The sequence below is a fragment of the Amphibalanus amphitrite genome, unplaced genomic scaffold (genome assembly GCF_019059575.1).
Source record: "Amphibalanus amphitrite isolate SeventyFive unplaced genomic scaffold, NRLGWU_Aamphi_draft 000796F_arrow, whole genome shotgun sequence".
NCBI lineage: Eukaryota > Metazoa > Arthropoda > Thecostraca > Balanomorpha > Balanidae > Amphibalanus > Amphibalanus amphitrite.
Window position 1 is genome coordinate 27,701 of NW_024882290.1, and position 20,153 is coordinate 47,853.

Sequence of the window (20,153 nt, forward strand, 5' to 3'; positions counted from 1 at the left end):
TTTTTTTTGCCTAAAGACCGCTTCACATACGGAGCGTAAACGGTAAAGCCCTATCCGCTTACGTGCCCATCACGCTTACGCTCCGTATGTGAAGCGGTCTTAAGGCAAAAAATTCCGGCAGGTGGCTATTTTTCTGTTGGTAAAACTGGCCTCTGAGCTCTTTTCTTATGACTCCCAGAACATTTGAAATATCCAAAGGCGTAAAAAATCCTCATATTTACTTCGCTAACCATTATTATGCATTTTTGTTCAGCTGGCTTACGAGTGGCATATGCTTGCTGTCACATACATGGTCGCATTTTACTTAAAAATGATGTTTACGAAGCTCTCGAACTTTATTCTCTCTTCAGAGGAGTGCGAAATGTCGCATCTTTTAAGAATATTTCAGACTGGCGGTGACGGACGAGTGTGCCGTCATAAATTAGTTCAAGCGTTTCGAAAAGAAATTACCGACGCTTTGCATCTAGTAAATGCTGATATTTCCTTCAGTTCGGATTTATTGACGCTTAGCTCACGGCCTGAACCGGGCGTGGCGGAGTGATTTGCCGAAGTTCCCAGTGATCCGCCAGTTTATTGGACGCTCGATAAGCGGCGCTGTCGTCACCTCGGCTACCAGCGCCGCATTCGTCTGGAGCCGGCGTTGGCAGTCCGAATGAAACCAGCCCTTTAGCAGCGCAGCAAGGCCATTAGGGGTCCGGTCGATTTCTGAATCTTCATACGCTCATGCAACCTTATAATCAAAACGAATTTGAAGAAAATATTGGTTTGAATGACCTGCATTAAAATCAGTTGTTCGTTTTCTTAAGCTGAGTAGGTATTGTGGAAAGCTAATCTGCGGCCTGATTCTTTGGTCCCTCAGTCCAGTCCGCAGTTTCCCGGTCCAAGCCGCAGCCCGGCTCCGGTGCCTGAGCCCAGTCCGCCTTCTCCGTGCCAGGTTACGACATTGAATGCCGCCGCGCCCTCCAATGTCCTCTCAACGCCAGCGTCGCGTTTGGCGTTTGATGCGCGCTGGTTGACGATCGTGGGCGTATTCTGGCGCACTCACCAGGATTAGGTGGAGCGCTCCTTTTCCCCACGGACTGTTTGTGTGGCCGAAGTGAATCGGTTTGATCTCCCGTTGACCCTTGATGACAGAACAAAACGCTCTCAGCTCTTGGGCTGGAAATTGGGGCTTGGTCGTCAATGAGCGCTGGTTTTGGTGTGAAGTATAGTATCGTTTCTGTTTGTGCTCTGCCTTTTTTAATAGCCGCAGAACATTTCGACATCACCCACGTCCGCTCACATTGCCGTCTTCTATGCTGTTACAGCCGTCACAGTCTCGGAGGGCTCCAGCGGTGACAGCGCCAGCAGCGGCGGCGGCGCGGCGCGCTCGCCGGACGCCGACCGCGCCCAGTGCCTGCTCCGCGAGGGTCTGCGGGTGGACGAGCTGGACCGGGCGCTGTGGCGGGCCGACTTCTGCCAGGAGCCGCCCGAGTGTCCGGCGTCGCCGCGCCGCCGCTGGGCCGGCAGCAGCGAGGAGTCGCGCTCCGTCGGCACCCAGACGGGCCTGCTGGCCGCGCGCGCCGCCGGACCGGACACCTTCCGCTGCGAGACGGTGCGACGGGAGGTGAGTAGGGGGCGAGCCGAGGAGTGATCGGTACTTGCTGCTCAGCATTAGGACGAGTGGAGGGTGGTCTAAATGCTTGGAGGGAATGGGTAAAGGGCTCAGCAGTGCTGAACAGGAGGGTTTGAGCCCGGAAGCAGCGGAGCAACGACAATCTGGGGAGAGCTATCGGAGAGGGGCGACAAGACTGAAACTGTAGGAGGGGATGGGTGGGGAAAACAGGACATTGGCCGAGTTTATGATGTTTACCAATTCAGGCAGAGAACCAGGCCAATTTTGCACAACTCATTGCAGCCATTTAAATTTAAATTTTGATAGAATCCTGAGCCGGCCCTTGGGAGAACGGAGGCCAGCCGTGAGATAACTTCAAGTTTATTGTCGAGCTTAATAACTTTGCGTGAATAATGAAGTAGGTTTGTTAGCATATGACCGCTACCCCGGGAGGCCGGCAGCGGCTCTGTGTGCTGGCCAACCGAAATAGACTGCACGGCCGGCACGGAAATTATAATCGGCGTCTCATCAGCGTCGGTCTGGTGAGCTCCGCGCTCCCGGGACGTGTCCCCGGTGCCCCGCCGGCCGGTCCCTGGTTCTCAGAGCTGACACCTCTCCCCTGCTCTGACAGGTGCACTCGGAGGACTCGGAGATCATCCACCACCCGCCGCGGCCGCCGACCGCGCGCCGCTCGGTGGCCTATTTTCTGTCTGTGCGCCGCGGCCCGCTGCGTCTGCCGCCGGCCGAGGAGCCGGGCTGCCGGCGGGTGCTGCCGGCCGTGCGGCTCAGCCAGGAGCTGCTCCGCCAACAGGGCCTGGCCGGCAGCGGGACCGACTCGGCCACCGGCACAGAGTGTGTCCGAGAGGAGGACGCCATGTGCTCGGAGGACGGCCGGCGCGTGTCGGTCACCCAGCGGCGGCCGGCCGGCCCCGTCAGCGCCGCCGAGTGTCTCACCCTGCAGGTCAGTGGCGACTGGCGCAGCGGCCCCACCCCGACACGGTCTGCCACAGGCCGCCCCGGTCTGATCCGACATGGTCAGGCTCGGCCGTGACCGTCTTGGCTCTGCCCGGGGTGCGCCGGGTGGCTCCTAGCTCTCGCACTCGCCACGACTCACTCCGTCCCGGTCTAGCCCAGCCCCTTTTTGCCCCGGCCCGGAGTGCACCGACAGGCACCCAGCTCCCCGCCCGAACCAGACCCTGCTTAAAGTATGGCCCTTCTGCCTCCGTGCTTCATTGAATCGGGTGTCTTACTTGCCAAGTGTGCTGCCCAAACTTTACCGTAGCTCGTCGATATTAAAACCAGCCACTCAAGCGAATGGCTCGATATATGTGATTCTATTCAATATCCAGTCTTGTCGTATGCATCGGTGAGCCGTTTAGGGAAAGTTCCTCTGAAATACCGATGTGGATTTGTTATTCACTGAATGATGAATTGATTTGCTGCTTATTGGCCGATGCGCCTAACTCACGACAAATGATCGGGGCGTGCACTGTACTATATTATATCGCTCAAGAAGCTGATAATGTTGCCATATACCCCTCCCATTTGGCCTCGCTACCACCGGTGTCGGACTCCGCTGCCCTCGGCCGCTCTCGCCCTGCCAAAGTCAGTTGCGGGCTCCCATTGTACCGCTGCTGTCGCCTGTCAGTCCCTTACCCGCTCCGCGTCTGACGGCATACCCACCGCGTCAGTCCCATCAGCCTCCGGGCGATCGTCAGGCGGCGCACGGATCAACGCCGTCATTTCATCGGAATGGTATTGCCACAATAACTTCTTCAAAGGCGGCTGACGACCAGGGATCTATCTGGCTGGCCCGGCGCCTTTCAGACATATCCGCCGCAACCGTTGCCGCCGGCTGTTTTTCTTCTCGAGGGAAGGCTGGCTCGGCGATAGATTTGCCGCTCGCGTCGGTCACACACTAGGCACGGACTGGCTTTGGGCGCTCCGCCAGGTCCGGCCGACTCAGATTAGTGGATTACCGCGGGCTGTCGTTCAGAATTCAAGTATGGAGGAAGGCTCTTCCTTCCTCACACAAAAACTCCTGACTTTGGCCACTGGAGATGGTTGGACAGCCGGGAAGTGGAAGTGAGCGGAATAGGCAATCAGCAGCACACAGATTCGGATGTAGTGGAAACAGAGCCCCAGTTGTCGGCTAATGAGCAAAGTCCGATCCTCTGTGATGCTCTTACCGTTCGGCGTTGTTGTTTAGTACTGCGTTGTCTTACATTAGCATCAGCGATCGCAAAGCAACCAGTTGGCTTATCTGAGCTAACGGGACGTGTGAGTGCATACTCCTCCCCCCTCTACTGGCTTCCAGCGGCGGGGGCCAGGGGACGGCCCCAGCCGGATAGCGGCGGCGGAACAGCCATTCTGCGATCGTATCGGCGCTGTCTCCGTGAATTGAGATGGATGGTCGCAGCCGGGGCCGGTCCCCGGGAGGCGCCGCCGGTCGGCTCTCGGGGGACGGACGTCACTCACAGTGTCCGTCCCCCTCCCCGGCCCGTCGTCTGCCGGAGGTTGGGGCCCTTCGTGTCCTCGTGTTTCGACGTGTAGAGTTGACTGGTGGCGTTGGACGGCTGCACTAGAACACAGTGGATGGCCGTCCGCCACGTGCCGTCCCTGGAATGTGTGCTGGGCACGACGGCACGTCATATAGGCACTGTGGTGTCATCAGACAGCCAACTGGTCGACCTTGTTAGCTGGGTTCTGCTGAGTGCGCTTTCCGGTCTGAATTCTTCTTTGAAGACCTCAACGCTGTACCATCTACGATATTTATGAATTATGAATATTGAGTATGCATCAGTCGTGAATCGTAATGCATGGCTTAGTGCTAAGCAATTTTTTTTCTAACCCCATTGTCTGAGGATTTATTACCGGTAGTTGGATTCGGCGGGTGGTCGTATTGTTATATCAGCATTGTCTTTCACTGAATTATGAGGTTGTTATGCATCATTTAGCCATTAGGCTGGCGCCTACACACCGCGGCAACCCATTCATTTATCGTATTGTTGTTGTTTGTTGGCGGTCGTTCAGTTGGCGTCGGCCGCGGTCGCCGTGCCGACCTCGCCGTCTGCTGGGTAGGTCAAGGCCAGGACGACCGCCCTTACCCGCCCATCGCCGGTTCGGCAGTGTGTGGAACCAACCACCGCTCATCGAGTCTGGGCCATTAGCAGGCGTCTGAGCGACCACTTGGCTGGGTGTAAAAAAGTAACACTATGTCATCATGAGTGTCTATCAGCTATCCCGCCGGGTCCCAAATATAGCAAGTGTCACATTGGTCACCCCGCCGGACCAACCACCACACTCCCATATTCGGTGTCCCAGCGGCTACTCTGCTGTGCCGTGTGTCACCGGTCAGCAGTAACCGGTGGACCCACTGCTGTCACACGGCACACAGCCCTGGGACCGGCGCCGCCTGTAGCCCAGTCGACCGCCACATGACTGCATTAGGTCGACCGTAGTGGGACTCCGACGGCGACACTCAATCCGGCGAGTGCCCGGCCGCCGTCGTCTGTCCGTCCTGATGGCTGGGAGCGACGGCGGGCCCCCGATGGTGGATGGTCGGCGCCGACAGCTCCGCCCTCTGACCCGAGCCCCTGTCGCGTGGGGCTCCGTGGATTACAGAAAACCCGACCCCTACCGCCCGGTTTTCAGTGGTCTCGTCTCAGCCAAGTGCTAGGTACTTAGTGGTTTAATGGTTAGACGTATTAAACGACTAAGTGAAGTGAACCAAGAACAGTTTCAGTCCAGCTCAAACGACATGAACTCCCTCATTACATTTCCCCTACGGCACACTACACTCAATATCGCCGCTTCGGCCCGCCTGTGTAAGATGCATGACCGACCATGAGAGCTACGACTAAGTTAACTTCCTTAGTAATCAGCCCGACGCTGCTGATTAATTATGCAGAAGTCCATGCCATAAGCTGTCGATTCCGCGAATGGCTCGTCTGGCGACCACGGCCTGTCTGGCGCGGATACCGCAGATGAGTTGATCGGCGATGGCCTGTCGGCGTCTCGGTCAGGGCCCGGAACATGTTAGGAGTTATTGAGACCCGCGGATATCGCCGCATCCGGAATCTGACCACTGGCCACAGGCTGGGGTCTCTGTGAACTCTGGAAAGCGATGTTAGCGTTAGGAGAGGATATTTAGCTCCCCACGGTCCACAGATCTTGTGTCCTTTTATGCATGTAATATCCTAATGAGCCACTGAACCACTGAACCACTGAAACTCCTTAGAATAGACCTTAATATTTTGTCCAGCTATAACAAGGCACAATATTTTGTCATATAGGAAGAGCCAGCTGGAACAGCCTTTGCTGGCCGAGGCAATCTTATTTAAAGATAAATTACATTCAATTTCCTTCCTTATTTAACTCAGCCCTTGAAGCATTTAGCTAGTCGTGTGGGCGAGTATGCCATTAGGGTGATTTTATTCAATACACCAAATGGATCCGCGGTCGGGCGATTCGGCGGGACGCGCCGCGCCGGCCGGCCACTTGGTCGGCTCAGCCTGCACTCTAGGCGAGCGCGATACGTGACCAGACTCGAACTGAGAACCGGCAGCGGCACAATGCCGAGAAACACGCCGCTACAGGGAATCGACGCCGAAATATCCACCGTTCGGCAGAGTGCCGCGGGACAGCACGTGTGTGTGCGTGTGTTTGTGCCAGCGGTGGTCTCCCCCGCAGCGCTGTGCCGGTCGGCCGGATGGGCCACGCCGCGTCCCGGTGCCGCAGACAATCTGGGCAGATTGCCGCCGCCGGCCGGCCGCGCCGCCGCTCCTGTCGTAATGGTTATTGAGTTGGCACGCTCCGGACACCGGCGGGACGCTGGCGGCACAGGTCCGCACCGCTGGGACCGACGCTGTGCGGGTCCAACCGGCACCGGGCGGCTGTTGCTCGGGTGGCTGATTGTGTTGATGTGTTTGACTAGAGAGATGTGTGGACCAGGAGCCAACCTCTTTAGGGTCATCGTTATGCCGTCGCGCCACTCCGTCACTGGATTGGAAATCACGCTGGTGCGGTGGAGTGTCTGGTGAGCGTTCGGGACCGATAGTACTCCTGGTGAACTGCAACCCAATGTCCATCTGAACACAGGCGGCGTGTTGCAGCACGGCTGGTCGGCCACCTGCGGATGCAATGGTGCCCCTTGTCGGGCTGTTTGTTTAGCCACCGGTAGAGACCTTTACTGAAATTCAAGGCTGCTTCCCTTTGTTGCTTAGTGGGAAGCTACTCTTTCAAAAAGCTGCGACGATCGGAGGCCAAACAAAAAAAAAAACGCTGTTAGCGTTTTATATTTTTATTTCAAAGTTCTATAAATTTAAGCAATTCCATCAGTTTCATTGATCTCCAAAACTAAAAACTTCCACTCCCCGATTTTCTTCTGATTTCATCAATTTCAGTAACTGACCCAAAATCGAAATCATAAACTAGGGTTTCTTTTCCTCGGCCGTCCTTTTCCCTGTTCTCCGCTAATTTCGGCCCCGTGCGTCCCACTCGCTCGCGCTGGTGGCCGGTCGCCTGAGCCGGGCCCATCGGTCGCCTGAGCGGGGCTACCTGTGCGGACCACCGTGCCGCCCCGAGAAACCGTTCATCACCGCCGGCCACGGTCGCGGCCAGTCGCCGTTTTTACCGTCCTGAACGACTCTGCTCGGGCTGGAGGACTGACAGGGATGGCCCCGTCCGGCTGCTGGTTGATGATGCACGGACAGGCAGCCAACGTCCGGCCGCGGACCTTAGCTCAAAGTCGGACTTAATAGAGGAAAGCCAGAAATGGATGCATTGACAAGCCATACGAGAGTTGTAGATGAAGTCATTCAGTGAAAGCGCTTTCGATACGGCTTCTGGTCATAGCGAGCTTTCGTTTGGAATTCCTATCAGATGTTGCAATACCGAACCATTGCACTTTATTCACCGTTGTTTGAATGTTTACAAGGTAGCAGTACCGTTATTTGAGAGCCGCAACATATAAAGATTGAAATTGAAGATATTGAACGTAATGTGCATTAAAGTTTTGTGCAACGTGCATGAGGTTCTTTGCAATGGGCTCATACTGGTGCTAATTTCTGAATGTTGGCGGCGAAAAAGTAAAGGGACGGCTTTAAATCTACCGGATAATGTGTCTAATTTATCACCATTCACCAGAAATGCGACAAAATTGCTTCGACTTTAAAACTGTGCTGTTAGATGCCGTGCCATTCTAACTCGATTCAGTTTGGGCTCTGTCCTGCTGGGTGTCATTACTCAGCTCAGCTGAGGTCGCGCCCGTCGCCGGAAGGTCAACCAAACATTTATCTTTGCAGCATAAAACGATGCATCGTGCTCTAGTTATGATCAAACTTCGCGCAATGGACGGATTTTTTTATTATAAGAAATTATAAGAAAAGAAGCATTTCCACTTTTTATTGTATCCGTCGCCATATGACGTTGAGCTTTTCGTTACCAAGCGAGCCCACACACTGTAACCCGATCTGGCGTTATTGAGTTTGCATTAAGTTTATTTCAACAGCGTTTTCCTTTTTATCTTAATGCTGTCCCCATTCCTCCATCCCATTTGCAGATTTAATCCTTTCGGTAGTCTATTTTCGTCCGATTCCTTCTCGTCGTATCAATGGGATCGTTCCAATAACACCTTCGACGTTTTCCCAAATGACGTAGGCAAAGGCTCGCCCTGACACCGGGCGGTAGTCGGATTCGCTGAATGGCGCTTCCCTCTTCTTTTTTTCCGGAGAGCAGCAGGAGAGCGTTACTCTGATAGGGGAAAGTGGGGTAAGACGGGCACCTCAACTTTGGAGCCATTTTTCGGCCGGTTAGAAACAGCATAGAAACGGGAAACTGAGTGAAAACATTTTTTTGATACCTAACCCAGTTGTAGAGAGCTCAACTGCTCACTGCTCAGTGCGCAGGCGTCCGGCCGAAGTTCCCTGCCGTGTAGGCTGCGCCGCATGACACGCGTGTACGGCGGTGCAGTCTATCACTTGCGCTGGCGGCCGACCGCGGCTGGCCCCAAGTCGGTCGCTTTTCAGTTTTCTCTGAATCGGGGGGCGGAGCTTTCTATACAGTTGGTGCGGCGACTGCTCCACCAACTTGCCATTTTGCCCCAGCAACTTAGCTCATGTGTAGGACTTTGTTGCTTTACATATCAATTTTTCACATTGACGAACTTTGGAATGTCTGTGTAATGCAAAAGATTAGCTCTGTAATGAAAGGCATTGTCTTAGTTTAGCATCTTATTCAAACTGACAATCGGACATTGTAGACTTGACGCCTTTTTGCCCCACCAACTTCCTTGGGATAGCTCCACCCATGCTCTGAATAGTGAATAACCTAGCGTCGCTCACGATATTCACTCAAATTGTGCTGCTGGTTGCTACGCGCCCCCCCCCCCCCCCCAAGTGCATGCACTTACCAAGTGTTTGAATATACAGGGATATAATCATCTGAATCATCGCATGTGACTGCGATCCCTTTTGATAGCAATTGTTGATGGCAGGTAACGTCGCCAGTCCGTTAGCAGCGTTGGATAGCAGTTTGCTGTTCGATCATATCGCGAATAAAATTATTAAGCTATAGCAGCGCTTCCCTGAATCGTCCACAGGATGGTGGCCTTTGTTTATTGCGTGATCGTTTTGTTCCCAACCCAAGGCCTCGCGAATGATCCTAAAAACTCCTAATTTGTTTTAACTCGGTTCTTAACCTAATAACTTTCGGAAAAGATTCGATTTCCCTATTTTGCCAGAGAATAGTGGGCTGACGAGAATGGGGTTGTGTCGATAGGTCTGTTCCAATAACAGGATACCTCAGCTGAGGTTTCCATATCTCGGCCTGAACTGTCTGCGAGCGGCAGCCTGAAGACGCCGACGTCCATTCTGCTGATAACTTCGGCCGAAGTGGCGGTGCGTTGGGTGACTTCGGGAGATCACCTTGTTTGTGTGCTGGCTTCACCAGTGCCGCCTGTGGACGTGCGGACTAAAAGCGGGTCACCCGCACTTCTCTGACTCTTTCCCTTCTCTCCCATCCTCTCCCATACTCTCTCGGACCTGTCGCGGTCTCCCGTCTCCGCCGACCGTTGATTGTCGTCGACCTGTCGTGTCGCCCTATCCTCCCGTCCACCGAACACCGCCTCCGTCCTCGGCCTGCCGCCGACAGCGCCGCCTCTGCCGCCACTAATGAGCCGCTCCGGCGGCGAGCGGTGACGCTCTGCGGCGTTTGTTGCGCGCGGTGACGAACGGTGGCGCCTCTGGGGACGACCTCCCCCCCCCCCCCGCCGAGACTGCCCGGTCGGCGGAGCCTCGACCCTAGAACAGCGGCTGTTGGGCGGGTCAAGTGGTCCGTGCACTGCCCGGAGTGGACTGGACGCCGCACTAGCCGTGATTTGTTTGGCCGTTGTCCGTGATGTCTGACCAAGGGAGGGTTGTGTGACCTTTCGCCGACGGTCGGCCGCCACTGAGGGGAACGGTATTGGGCCGGTCTGTGTGCATGTCTGCCGGCGGGTCAATGACCCGTGACCCCAAACGCCTGGGAGTTCAATCTTATTGATGTGCCGACGCGACCGGTGTGCCCTTTGGAGCTCCGCCACACCGTCTGTCTGCCCTTGTGGTTTGTCTCAGTGCGTGTTGTTTTACCGTTTGTTGTGTTGACTGTTAACGTTTGCTTTGTCTCCATGCGGTCCGCCCCTGTTAGTTTTCTCAGAGCGTGTGTTGTTCCACCTGACGCTGACGGCTGCTGTGTGTCTGTCCGCAGGAGGCGCTGTGTCGCCGGCGTCCCGACTACATCAGAAACGCCTCCGTGCGGCGCCAGTACCTGCAGCGCCTGGCTGAGCTGCGCCGGTGCAACCTGGAGCGGGCGGCGCGTGCGGCACAGACACTGCCCCAGGTGCCCACAGACGCCGACTGGTGCCACTTCGCCGACGCCCTCCGACCAGAGAGTGAGTCCTAATTGGGCGACAGGAACACACTCGGCCGTACACCGGCGCTAATGACCAATCGATGGCCGCCGATCACCGCTCACAGACAAACACACGGACACAGACGACAGGATGTCTGATGACCACTCACCCACTGACAGACAGATGGGGAGAGAGACTGACAGACCTCCGGCGCTGCGGCGACTGTTACTGGCCTGAAGGACGCACAGAATGGATTCACTGCATTAGTCAGTGCTGTCCATTTTCGCTATCGGAGGACGACCAACTTTGGGACAGAAAACGATCTTCAATTCAAGCAATCACTGTCGAATTCCACAAACTATCGAGCAGACCACTTCCGATAGTGTGTGTGGACAAAGTTTCCTCATGGAAAATTGATAGGAGAATGGAGGAAGTCGGTAGTGGTACTTTAGGTAGCATCTCTTGTTCCGATCGCCAGCTAGTTTGAGAAACGGTGGCATCTGTGTTCGTAATACACGGGATGCAGCTATGTTACGAGGCCCAATCAGCCAGCTTTTCGTTCTAAATTGTTATCTATGGCTTATTGCTGCAATGAGCCTCAATAAGTAATACTATCGTCATGTTAGTCGTCGCTTTTATCACACAGGTTATAAAAGAAAACGTGGATTTTTTTGCCGGTTCCATTGTAGAAAGCTACAGGGTGTTTCACTAAAAGTGTCAAAAAGTAAAAGGTCATAATGCACAGAATAACAATGTATTCTAATGACATTTGCACATCATTTCATCCGCAATTGTTGGACATTTGAATATATAAAAATGATATCACCGTCACTCAAACCTATTCCACATATCCGCCCCTTCTTTTGATGCACCGTTTCGGCACGTGTCCGGAGGTGCTTCACAGCCCGTTTTCATCTTCAGCGTCCAGACTGTCGGCAAAGCCTTGAACTGTACTCTTCAGCTCCCGAAGTGATGCGACTTGAGTCTTCCTCATCTTTGCGAGAGCTACTGACCAAAACTAGAAGGCTAGCGGTGACAGATCGGGGCTTCGCGCTGGCCAGGGGCGGGCTGTGAGGCAGCTGATTATTCGGCCCGGGAACTTCTGGTCCAGCCAGTTCCTGGTGGCTAGTGCTACAGCCGTTACAGTTGTTGTTTTTGATAACTAAGGCCTTGGTTACTTCTGATGTTGAAATTTGTTTCTTGTTATTTCAAAAGGGCATCGAAAAGTCCCTGATCTTTTCAACGGTTTCCGCCGAGAGGGGGAGGGGGGGGGGACCACGCCTTTTTTGGACTGGAACGGGCATCGAAGGAACACGTCTTTTAAACCTTTCAAGAAGAAGCCCTTTGAAACTTTTATAAGTTGGAACGTAGCGAGGTGAGAGAGTAAAACGTTTCCTGAAAAGTCGGCGTACGGTTTCAATGTTTCTGATGACACCAAATTTAAGTGTAATCCAACCCTCTTGTTGCGGTGTAAGTAACCTGTTCTTGATCTGCATAAGAAAAAAAACGACTTGTGACTTTGGCCTCCTGCCGTCGCTCCATTACATATATAAAAATCAAAATGTCCGTATGTATGTATGTATGTATGTACGTATGTATGTGACGCGTCAGTCACGCTTGGCGGGCTATTGCTCGGGAACGGTGCGGGCTACGGAGGTGAAATTTTCGCACCGAGTCGGACGCGTGCATCTGTTTGTTGTATTAACCCGCGCCCCGTAGGGCTACCGGCGGACCCTACCACCCGTAGGGGGGGGGGGGGGGCCGTTTCGGCCCCCCCCTAAGATCTCGGAAAGTTACCGGCCGATTTTCAAAATTCAAACGGCGTTTGATAGCCCTACCCGGGAACTACCTTGTGACCAAATTTCATTGACCTAGGTCAAACCGATGACGTCACAGGTCAGGTCAAAGGTCAGGTTTTCACCGTTCACAGGCAATTCAAGAAATGTGCGGTGAAATCGAGTTAATTGGTAATTTATTGAAAACCATCGATGGTATATTGTTCGTCAAACACATACTTTGCTATCTGAGGTCACTGATACCAGGTCAGGTCACAGCGAGGTCAGGTCACCGGGGGTCACAATATGAATGTGTCGTGTGATACATGTTTTATGGTCCATTTTACATGAAAAATGCGATTATGTGGGTTAGGCAGCCTTTGGGGCCAGCCTAGGTCACGTTTTGGTGAAGGTCAGGTCAAGGTCAGGTCAAATTAGGTCAAATTTCAAAGTTGATATTTTTGCATAAAATGGGTATCCATTCGATGCAGCTCGTCACGGGGAGTCTAATGGTGGTCTTTGTTTTGCTCTACGAGTTCTAGAATTGCCAAAAATTGAGTTTGAAAATTTGACGTCATCATTTTTGAACAGTTTTTTCGCTATAACTTGGCCAAAAAACAAGGTATCGATCTGAAATTCGGTATGTAGATAGAAGACGGTAGGTACTATCACATATATTCCGGTTTTTTCGAAACTCAAAAAACTTTTTGGATTTTTTGGCTAATATATCCAAAAAAATGCTTTTTTGATTTTTGGGGATCAAAACTCAAAAATTTCAAAAATCCGAGATGGCAGTTTTGTAGCCCTGTCAATTCTACACCTTTTATGTCTTGATCATTTTTCTGTATCTTCAAAGCTGTAGGCCTGACAGGTCTTCTCGCGAAGGTCTTTTTTCGATCGAAAATGACAGAACATGACGTCACTCTGACGTCATTTGTGGCCAACCTATCACAGCCTCTGGAAAAATTTTTGGTCACAATGTGTAAAATTGATGCCCGGAGGGGTCCTGAAAGTTTGGTGGCGATATCTCCAGCCGTTTAGGAGATATCGACCGAAAAGGACAGGGGGGGCCGTTTCGGCCCCCCCCCTACGGGGCGCGGGTTAAATTTTGGTGGGGGTGCGCTCGGCGGTTTGCACGTGGCGGGCGCATCTTTGCGGGATTTTAGGCCGCGGCCGTCGCCGATCAGAGAGCACGCGCCTTAGGCTCAGATTGTTCGCTGCGAAAATGAGGGAAAACAGAGTCAGAGGTCGTTGACCTTTGGCAATGAATACCGGAACAGAGCACCGCCGGCCCAGAGGAGTCGCCAAATTTATTCTGGCCATAACTCGGCCACTACTGGGCCGATTTTAATGAAAATTGATCTATTACGCTGCGCGTAATGCTGGACACCTAGTTACATATATAAAAATCAAAAAGTCCGTATGTATGTATGTATGTATGTATGTATGTATGTATGTGACGCGTCAGTCACGCTTGGCGGGCTATTGCTCTGGAATGGTGCGGGATACGGGGGTGAAATTTTCGACGTAAGTCGGACGCGTGCATCTGTTTGTTGTATTAAATTTTGGAGGGGGTGCGTGCAGCGGTGTGCACGTGGCGGGCGCATCTTTGCCGCATTTTGGGCCGCGGCCGGCGCCGAGCAGACGGCACGCGCCTTAGGCTCAGTTTCTTCGCTTGCCAAACTGAGCAAAATCAGAGCCGGAAGGTCACTGACCTTTGGCAATGAATACCGGAGCAGGGCACCGCCGGCCAGGAGGAGACGCCAAATTTATTCTGGCAATAGCTCGGCCGCTACTGGGCCGATTTTATTGAAAATTGATTCATTACGCTGCGCGTAATGTTGTCCCTCTTTACGCTGCGCGTAATGCTGTCCCTCTAGTTTACATATATAAAAATCAAAACGTCCGTATGTATGTATGTATGTATGTATGTGACGCGTCAGTCACGCTTGGCGGGCTATTGCTCCGGAACGGTGCGGGCTACGGGGGTGAAATTTTCGACGCAAGTCGGACGCGTGCATCTGTTTGTCGTATTAAATTTTGGTGGGGGTGCGCTCGGCGGTTTGCACGTGGCGGGCGCATCTTTGCGGGATTTTGGGCCGCGGCCGGCGCCGAGCAGACGGCACGCGCCTTAGGCTCAGTTTCTTCGCTTTCAAAACTGAGGGAAATCAGAGCCGGAAGGTCACTGACCTTTGACAATGAATACCGGAACAGAGCACCGCCGGCCAGGAGGAGACGCCAAATTTATTCTGGCAATAACTCGGCCGCTACTGGGCCGATTTTAATGAAAATTGATTTATTACGCTGCGCGTAATGCTGTCCCTCTAGTTACATATATGAAAATCAAAACGTCCGTATGTATGTATGTATGTATGTGACGCGTCAGTCACGCTTGGCGGGCTATTGCTCTGGAACGGTGCGGGCTACGGGGGTGAAATTTTCGACGCAAGTCGGACGCGTGCATCTGTTTGTTGTATTAAATTTTGGAGGGGGTGCGCTCGCCGGTTTGCACGTGGCGGGCGCATCTTTGCGGGATTTTGGGCCGCGGCCGGTTTCGAGCAGACGGCACGCGCCTTAGGCTCAGTTTCTTCGCTGCAAAACTGGGTGAAATCAGAGCCGGAAGGTCACTGACCTTTGGCAATGAATACCGGAACAGAGCACCGCCGGCCAGGAGGAGACGCAAAATTTATTCTGGCAATAACTCGGCCGCTACTGGGCCGATTTTAATGAAAATTGATTTATTACGCTGCGCGTAATGCTGTCCCTCTAGTTTGAGTATAAAATATATCTTAAATGGACGAAACATAAATGTCCAAAAATTTGCAACAAAGTGACGTGCGCAACCACGTGCTTTGCACATTTCACATATCTTTAATAAGCATGTACTTTTTGACACTTTTAGTGAAACACCCTGGTCATAAACTTGCTTTAGTTTAGGGTTAAGTAAAAAAAGAAAAAAATGCACCCACCAATGCCAGACGTCGTTTTGTGGGCTTGAGGAGTCGGGCATCACAACTGTCGATGTATTTCCGTTTGCACTTCGCGCTGAAAATTATTCTAAAATTAAGATGCTCCACATTGATAATGCACATTTTCATCGGCTGTGCCCCAGGTCCACAGTTCAGCCCTCCCCGTCTGTTCATGGTCATTTTATCGGTTGCCGCCCCAGCTGACGCAATGGCCTCCCACGCTGGCTCAGTAGGTAAGACCCCCGGCTACTTCAGTGGCAATTAATCACCGCTAGGCTGCCTTAGTGGTCGACGCTGCGATTTAGCCTACTGTTGCTGATACTTGCTCTACGTAAGATCATCTGTCACATCGTGTAGGAGTTCGTAACTTCTTCATTCCATCCGCAGCACCCCGGTTCGCAATATTGCCTGTCTGGTCCGTGTGGCAGACCGTCAGTCAGTCCACCATCCCCTGACGGGTCTGCACGGCCATCCGTTTGTCCGCCCGTCAGTCTGTATGGCTATCCGCTACTCTGTCCGTCCCCTGTAGGGGGTCTGCTCGGCAGTTCGTCCGTCCGTCCGGCCGGCCGCCGTCCCGTGTCGGGCTGTTATGGGGCCGGACTCGGAGACGGTTCCCGCGACGGTCATTCGACCTTCCATGGCACTGCCCGGCCAGTGGCCGCCTATTTGGGGCCTGCTGCTCGCGGCGGCCGGCGGTAGTGCACCTACGGGACGGGGCGCGGCCACACCTGACGGCGTTCTGACCCCGCGACCGTTCAGGTCACCGCCGACCGCTGCCGCCGACTCCGTCCAGCGCCGCGCTCCGACCATTGCGTCTAATTGGATGTGTCTAATTGGCCGTGCCATGGGCACGGCGGCCGCTGGGCTCGGAGTCCCTCCATTATCACCGGGGTCGGGCGTGTCGCGGACAGGTGTCGCAGGAGGGAGGGTGGGACACAGGATGGGCGACGCACACGCACCCGCCGGCGCGGCCCGACCTGGGCCGATCGACCGACCGGTCCGACCCGCCCGACCGACCGGGACCGAGCCGGTGTCTCCGAGGCACGCGCGACGGACCGGCGCGCCGCTCCCGCTCACGTGTGTCGCGCTGATGGACTCATTTTATGCCGAGAGTGCGCCGCGGGCTGGCAAAAACAGCGCCCGCCAGGAAACTCCTCAACGGGAGAGCTGGGGGCTCCGGCGGCGGCCCGCCGACCCGCCCCGAGTCGGCTCCCACTCAGGTCGCGGAGATTCCGGGGCTTCCAGTGCGACTGATCTACAATATTGGAACTTGACTGGCTGACAGGGGTGCTGTTTTTGTGCAAAATCCTCAAATCCCCTAGCAAAGATTGCCTTTAGAGAATTTATTTGAATTCGAAAATAGGGCTTTGTTTTTGTGATGGAAGTTGAAGCCGTCAGATCCGTCGTGATGCGTATCACTTTATCTCAAGACGTCGGTCCCAATGCTCAGCTTTCTTTTTCATTCTCAATTGTAATACAGCATGCGTGAAAAAGGAGGCCCCTTCGGCTTCTATGCCCTTTTATGGTATGATTCATACATACACACTACAAATGATATACAACCAAGCGAACACTCTTCCTAATGAACTCATTGGCTAAATTGCTTTCCAGCCAATGTCTCTGACTCGACCTGTGCTTTAACATTTGGCTCTCCCTGGCTTCATCCAGTTTCATTGCTTATCTTGACGGACAATCTTGGTGCGTGGCTGTCAGCCGTTCTATATTTCCTCTGGGCTCTGATCCATTTAGTAAATGAGCCCTCTCTTAAATGATATGTTACTTTTGACATCATCTTTATTGCTCGAGTCAAACGATAGTGACTCTGTGGAAACTGCAGGCACTCATAACACCGGAATGATCTCGAATAAATTCGTACATGCACTCTAGCGAAATAATCATTCAATGATCAGACTTTAAAATGTTAACAAGATGTTATGCAGATAGGTAATTAATCATTATGGTGAAGTTAGATAAATATAGTAGTCTTAATCTTAATAATAATAGTCAATATCTTAATAGTCAATAATAGTCTATATAATATCTAATATATATATATATAATATATATATCTAATATATATGTCTAATAATATATAATATCAATAATAGTCATAATCTTAATCATGCTCAGTTACAGCATTCAATTCCTTAAAAAGGTAATTAATCATGTACTTTGTCCTGAACAATTGACATCTAGCCGCCCTCAATTGTCAATTGCAGTGACCGTCGGTACGGCCCGATAAAGGCTTTAATTATAGCCTCTCAACCTCAGTGATCGCTGATCAGTGCAAGTGACTAGTCTTCTAATCTACCCTAACGTCTCCCCTCGCTCAGTGAAAAGTAGTTGGTGCCGTGGTGTCGATTGAGCTGTCTCAGCGACTGTTGTCAGGCTGGATGGCGGTTTGGACATTTCGCCTCTAATGATGGTTCGGTATCGGCGCCAACGTTTCTCTTCACTGCCTGGATGCTACGCTTGTCCTGTGATTGTAAATAATCAGACATGATTGAGTTTTATTCACGATCGATGGCAACAGGAATTTGACTTGTGTTGCCATCGATCGTGAATAAAACTTTGTCCTGTGATGTGACATTCATCATCTCCATGGGCGTTCCCTTTAGTGCGAGCACGGCGAGCCGTTAGATCGACCAGCTTGTTGAGAAACGAGCACGCAGCCCGTCTACTGACGGTCTGGTGGACGGTAAATCACTGGTGATTGATTAACTGGTGGGCTGCATGAATGGTTCGATGAGAAATGGATCGCATTTCACGGTCAGAGTGCGCACTCGTTCGGAAACCTTCGTCGGAACGTTGAGGACGGCACAGATTTGGTATGTTTTTATTCAAAGTGGGTAACGATAAATTTTGTTTTTGCCATGTTTAGGAAAAAGCTTAATCGTTCGGAGCGATTCCAGTGCGGTGATGTTTCCAATGGATGCTCTCGATTTCATATAATATCGACGATGTGTTCAGCTCTCACATTCCTTGGTTTTACAGTTTCTGCAGTAGGTTTGTCTAAGCTTTGCTTTGCGATGTTGTGTTCTTCATTCATCACAGACTACCAGAAAAGAACCTCTGTGTGTTTAAAACATGATCTCAGTGCCATTTGGAGCTCTCCTCACGGAGAGCCTCGTGCTAGCCCGAAACATTCTCCGTCCATCACCAGTTGACGCAGCCGCTCCCGGAATCCCCTGAGTCACAAAAGCAGGCGTCACGGCGTGCGCTATCGATACGAGCCGCATGTGTCTGAGGGTCATGTAGTACTATCGATGACGTCACACGGCCTGGCGAGCGCCGCCGGCTGTTGATGGCAATGACTCTCTGGGGTTTTGGGTCAAGCACCGTCGACAGGAACACACGCATGCTACCCGTGTTGATATGTCGTAGATGTTCTGTCATACGAATTATGACGCAGTGGTTGTCGATAATCGCCGTAGGTAATGGGACGGGTGTCACGAGACAGCAACATTCATGAATTATCGTTAACGGTGCTCTGGTATGAGTAGAATGTCGCTGTAACATGGTTTGTTTGTTGCTCCGGATTGCGTTCGTTTTATCTGTTCTTTATTTGTTAAGTCGTTGTGCACGCAATTATAAATTGCAGCTTCCTAATTGTTACAGCGACCTTATTGACTTTTGACCCAATTGTGTCTTAATACGCATGCCGAAAGCTTTCCCCACTTGTAAAATATCATCAAAAATGAATTTTCTTATGATGCTCTATGGCGCACTAAACGGACATCCAGCAGGAATAAAATCTCCTCGACACCAAATGACAGTTTATTTTTCATCAGCCAGTGATTTGACTGTTTTGATTGGGCTGCGGCCGCGCGCTGCGCTGCTCCATTTTCCTCGTCTCTCACTGTGCGCCCATCTCCAGCCTAAACTGATTTCGTTGTGTGTGTGTGCTCAGTTTTGTTTCGTCTTCGCCGCTTGGGGCTCCCACTCGGAGATTGGCAAATTTCCGGGCCAAATGCCGCTATTCGGAGGCGTTCTGGCGTCTCCGTTAGGCGCCTCTCTGATGAATGGGCCGCCTCGCCGCGGATACTCTATGATTAATGCCGGTGCTCGGCTCCGCAGTCCCGTGGAGCCGACCCGCGCGGGGGGCCCAGTTGAGAACGGGGCCGATTATATGGCCCATTGAGGCCGGCCTCTGGTCTGGGCGCTGTCTGGAGAGCCATCAGTACTGGGATCCCCCTCCTCTTTACAGTGGACACTGGACTCCTAGGGGGTCAGTCAGTACCCGGGAATCTCTGATACATAAGGAACGCCGGATAATAGACACCTGCACTGATTTCAGCGCTAGAAATCTCGAGAGTCGGGACCGCCTCGAGGGAATGGCTACGTTTCAGTTACCGACTGGCCGGACTGGGATCCGGGGACGACTCTGCGTCGCGCCGCTGCTCACTACTTACGTATCAGTGTTGATGGCATGACGTTGAAGATAATACGGTATACCAATTCTCAGATATCCAGTCATGAACCGATGTTAAACCCAATTTTTACTATGGCATTTGCCACTCCTGGCTTTTACCGACTGGCTTGTTGAGTCCTCTTGGTTTGCTTGAATAGAAGACTCCGTGCCTGCCAGTATCAAACGGTATATCAGCGGCGGATGACAGGATACATTACTGCGCCCCCAACTGTGCTAGGGTCAGAGCACGGCGAGAGCTGTGCGCCTGCTGCGTCATCGATACTGGGCTGCAGTGAAGAGACAATCAGTGGAAATGGCTGCATATTTATCGACGCTGCCGGGGCGCTAGTCGTGTGAGCGCGCGATAAATTACCACGACCTATGCCCAGGCTTGCGTGGCTTGTAAATGGATTGCTGGTTCGAAAGTCGATCCGTAATGGATTCTCCTGGTTAGGTAATGAGAAACTTTCTGCATTTGTTTAATTTATTTGGGACAAATGAACCGCGGGTTAAT

The 20,153-nt window shown here is 52.5% G+C and overlaps 1 protein-coding gene across 1 annotated transcript in view; it reads left to right on the forward strand.

Annotated features, from left to right (window-relative positions):
• The window catches only part of LOC122366322 (serine/arginine repetitive matrix protein 2-like), a gene marked incomplete at its 5' end in the record, with an annotated part of 76,769 nt that overhangs the window by 27,226 nt on the left and 29,390 nt on the right, over positions 1-20,153 (forward strand). The window contains 3 exons of the mRNA XM_043338471.1: positions 1,308-1,606; positions 2,226-2,555; positions 10,340-10,523. Coding sequence (XP_043194406.1) covers positions 1,308-1,606; positions 2,226-2,555; positions 10,340-10,523 — 813 coding nt within the window. The remainder of the gene's footprint in view (positions 1-1,307; positions 1,607-2,225; positions 2,556-10,339; positions 10,524-20,153) is intronic.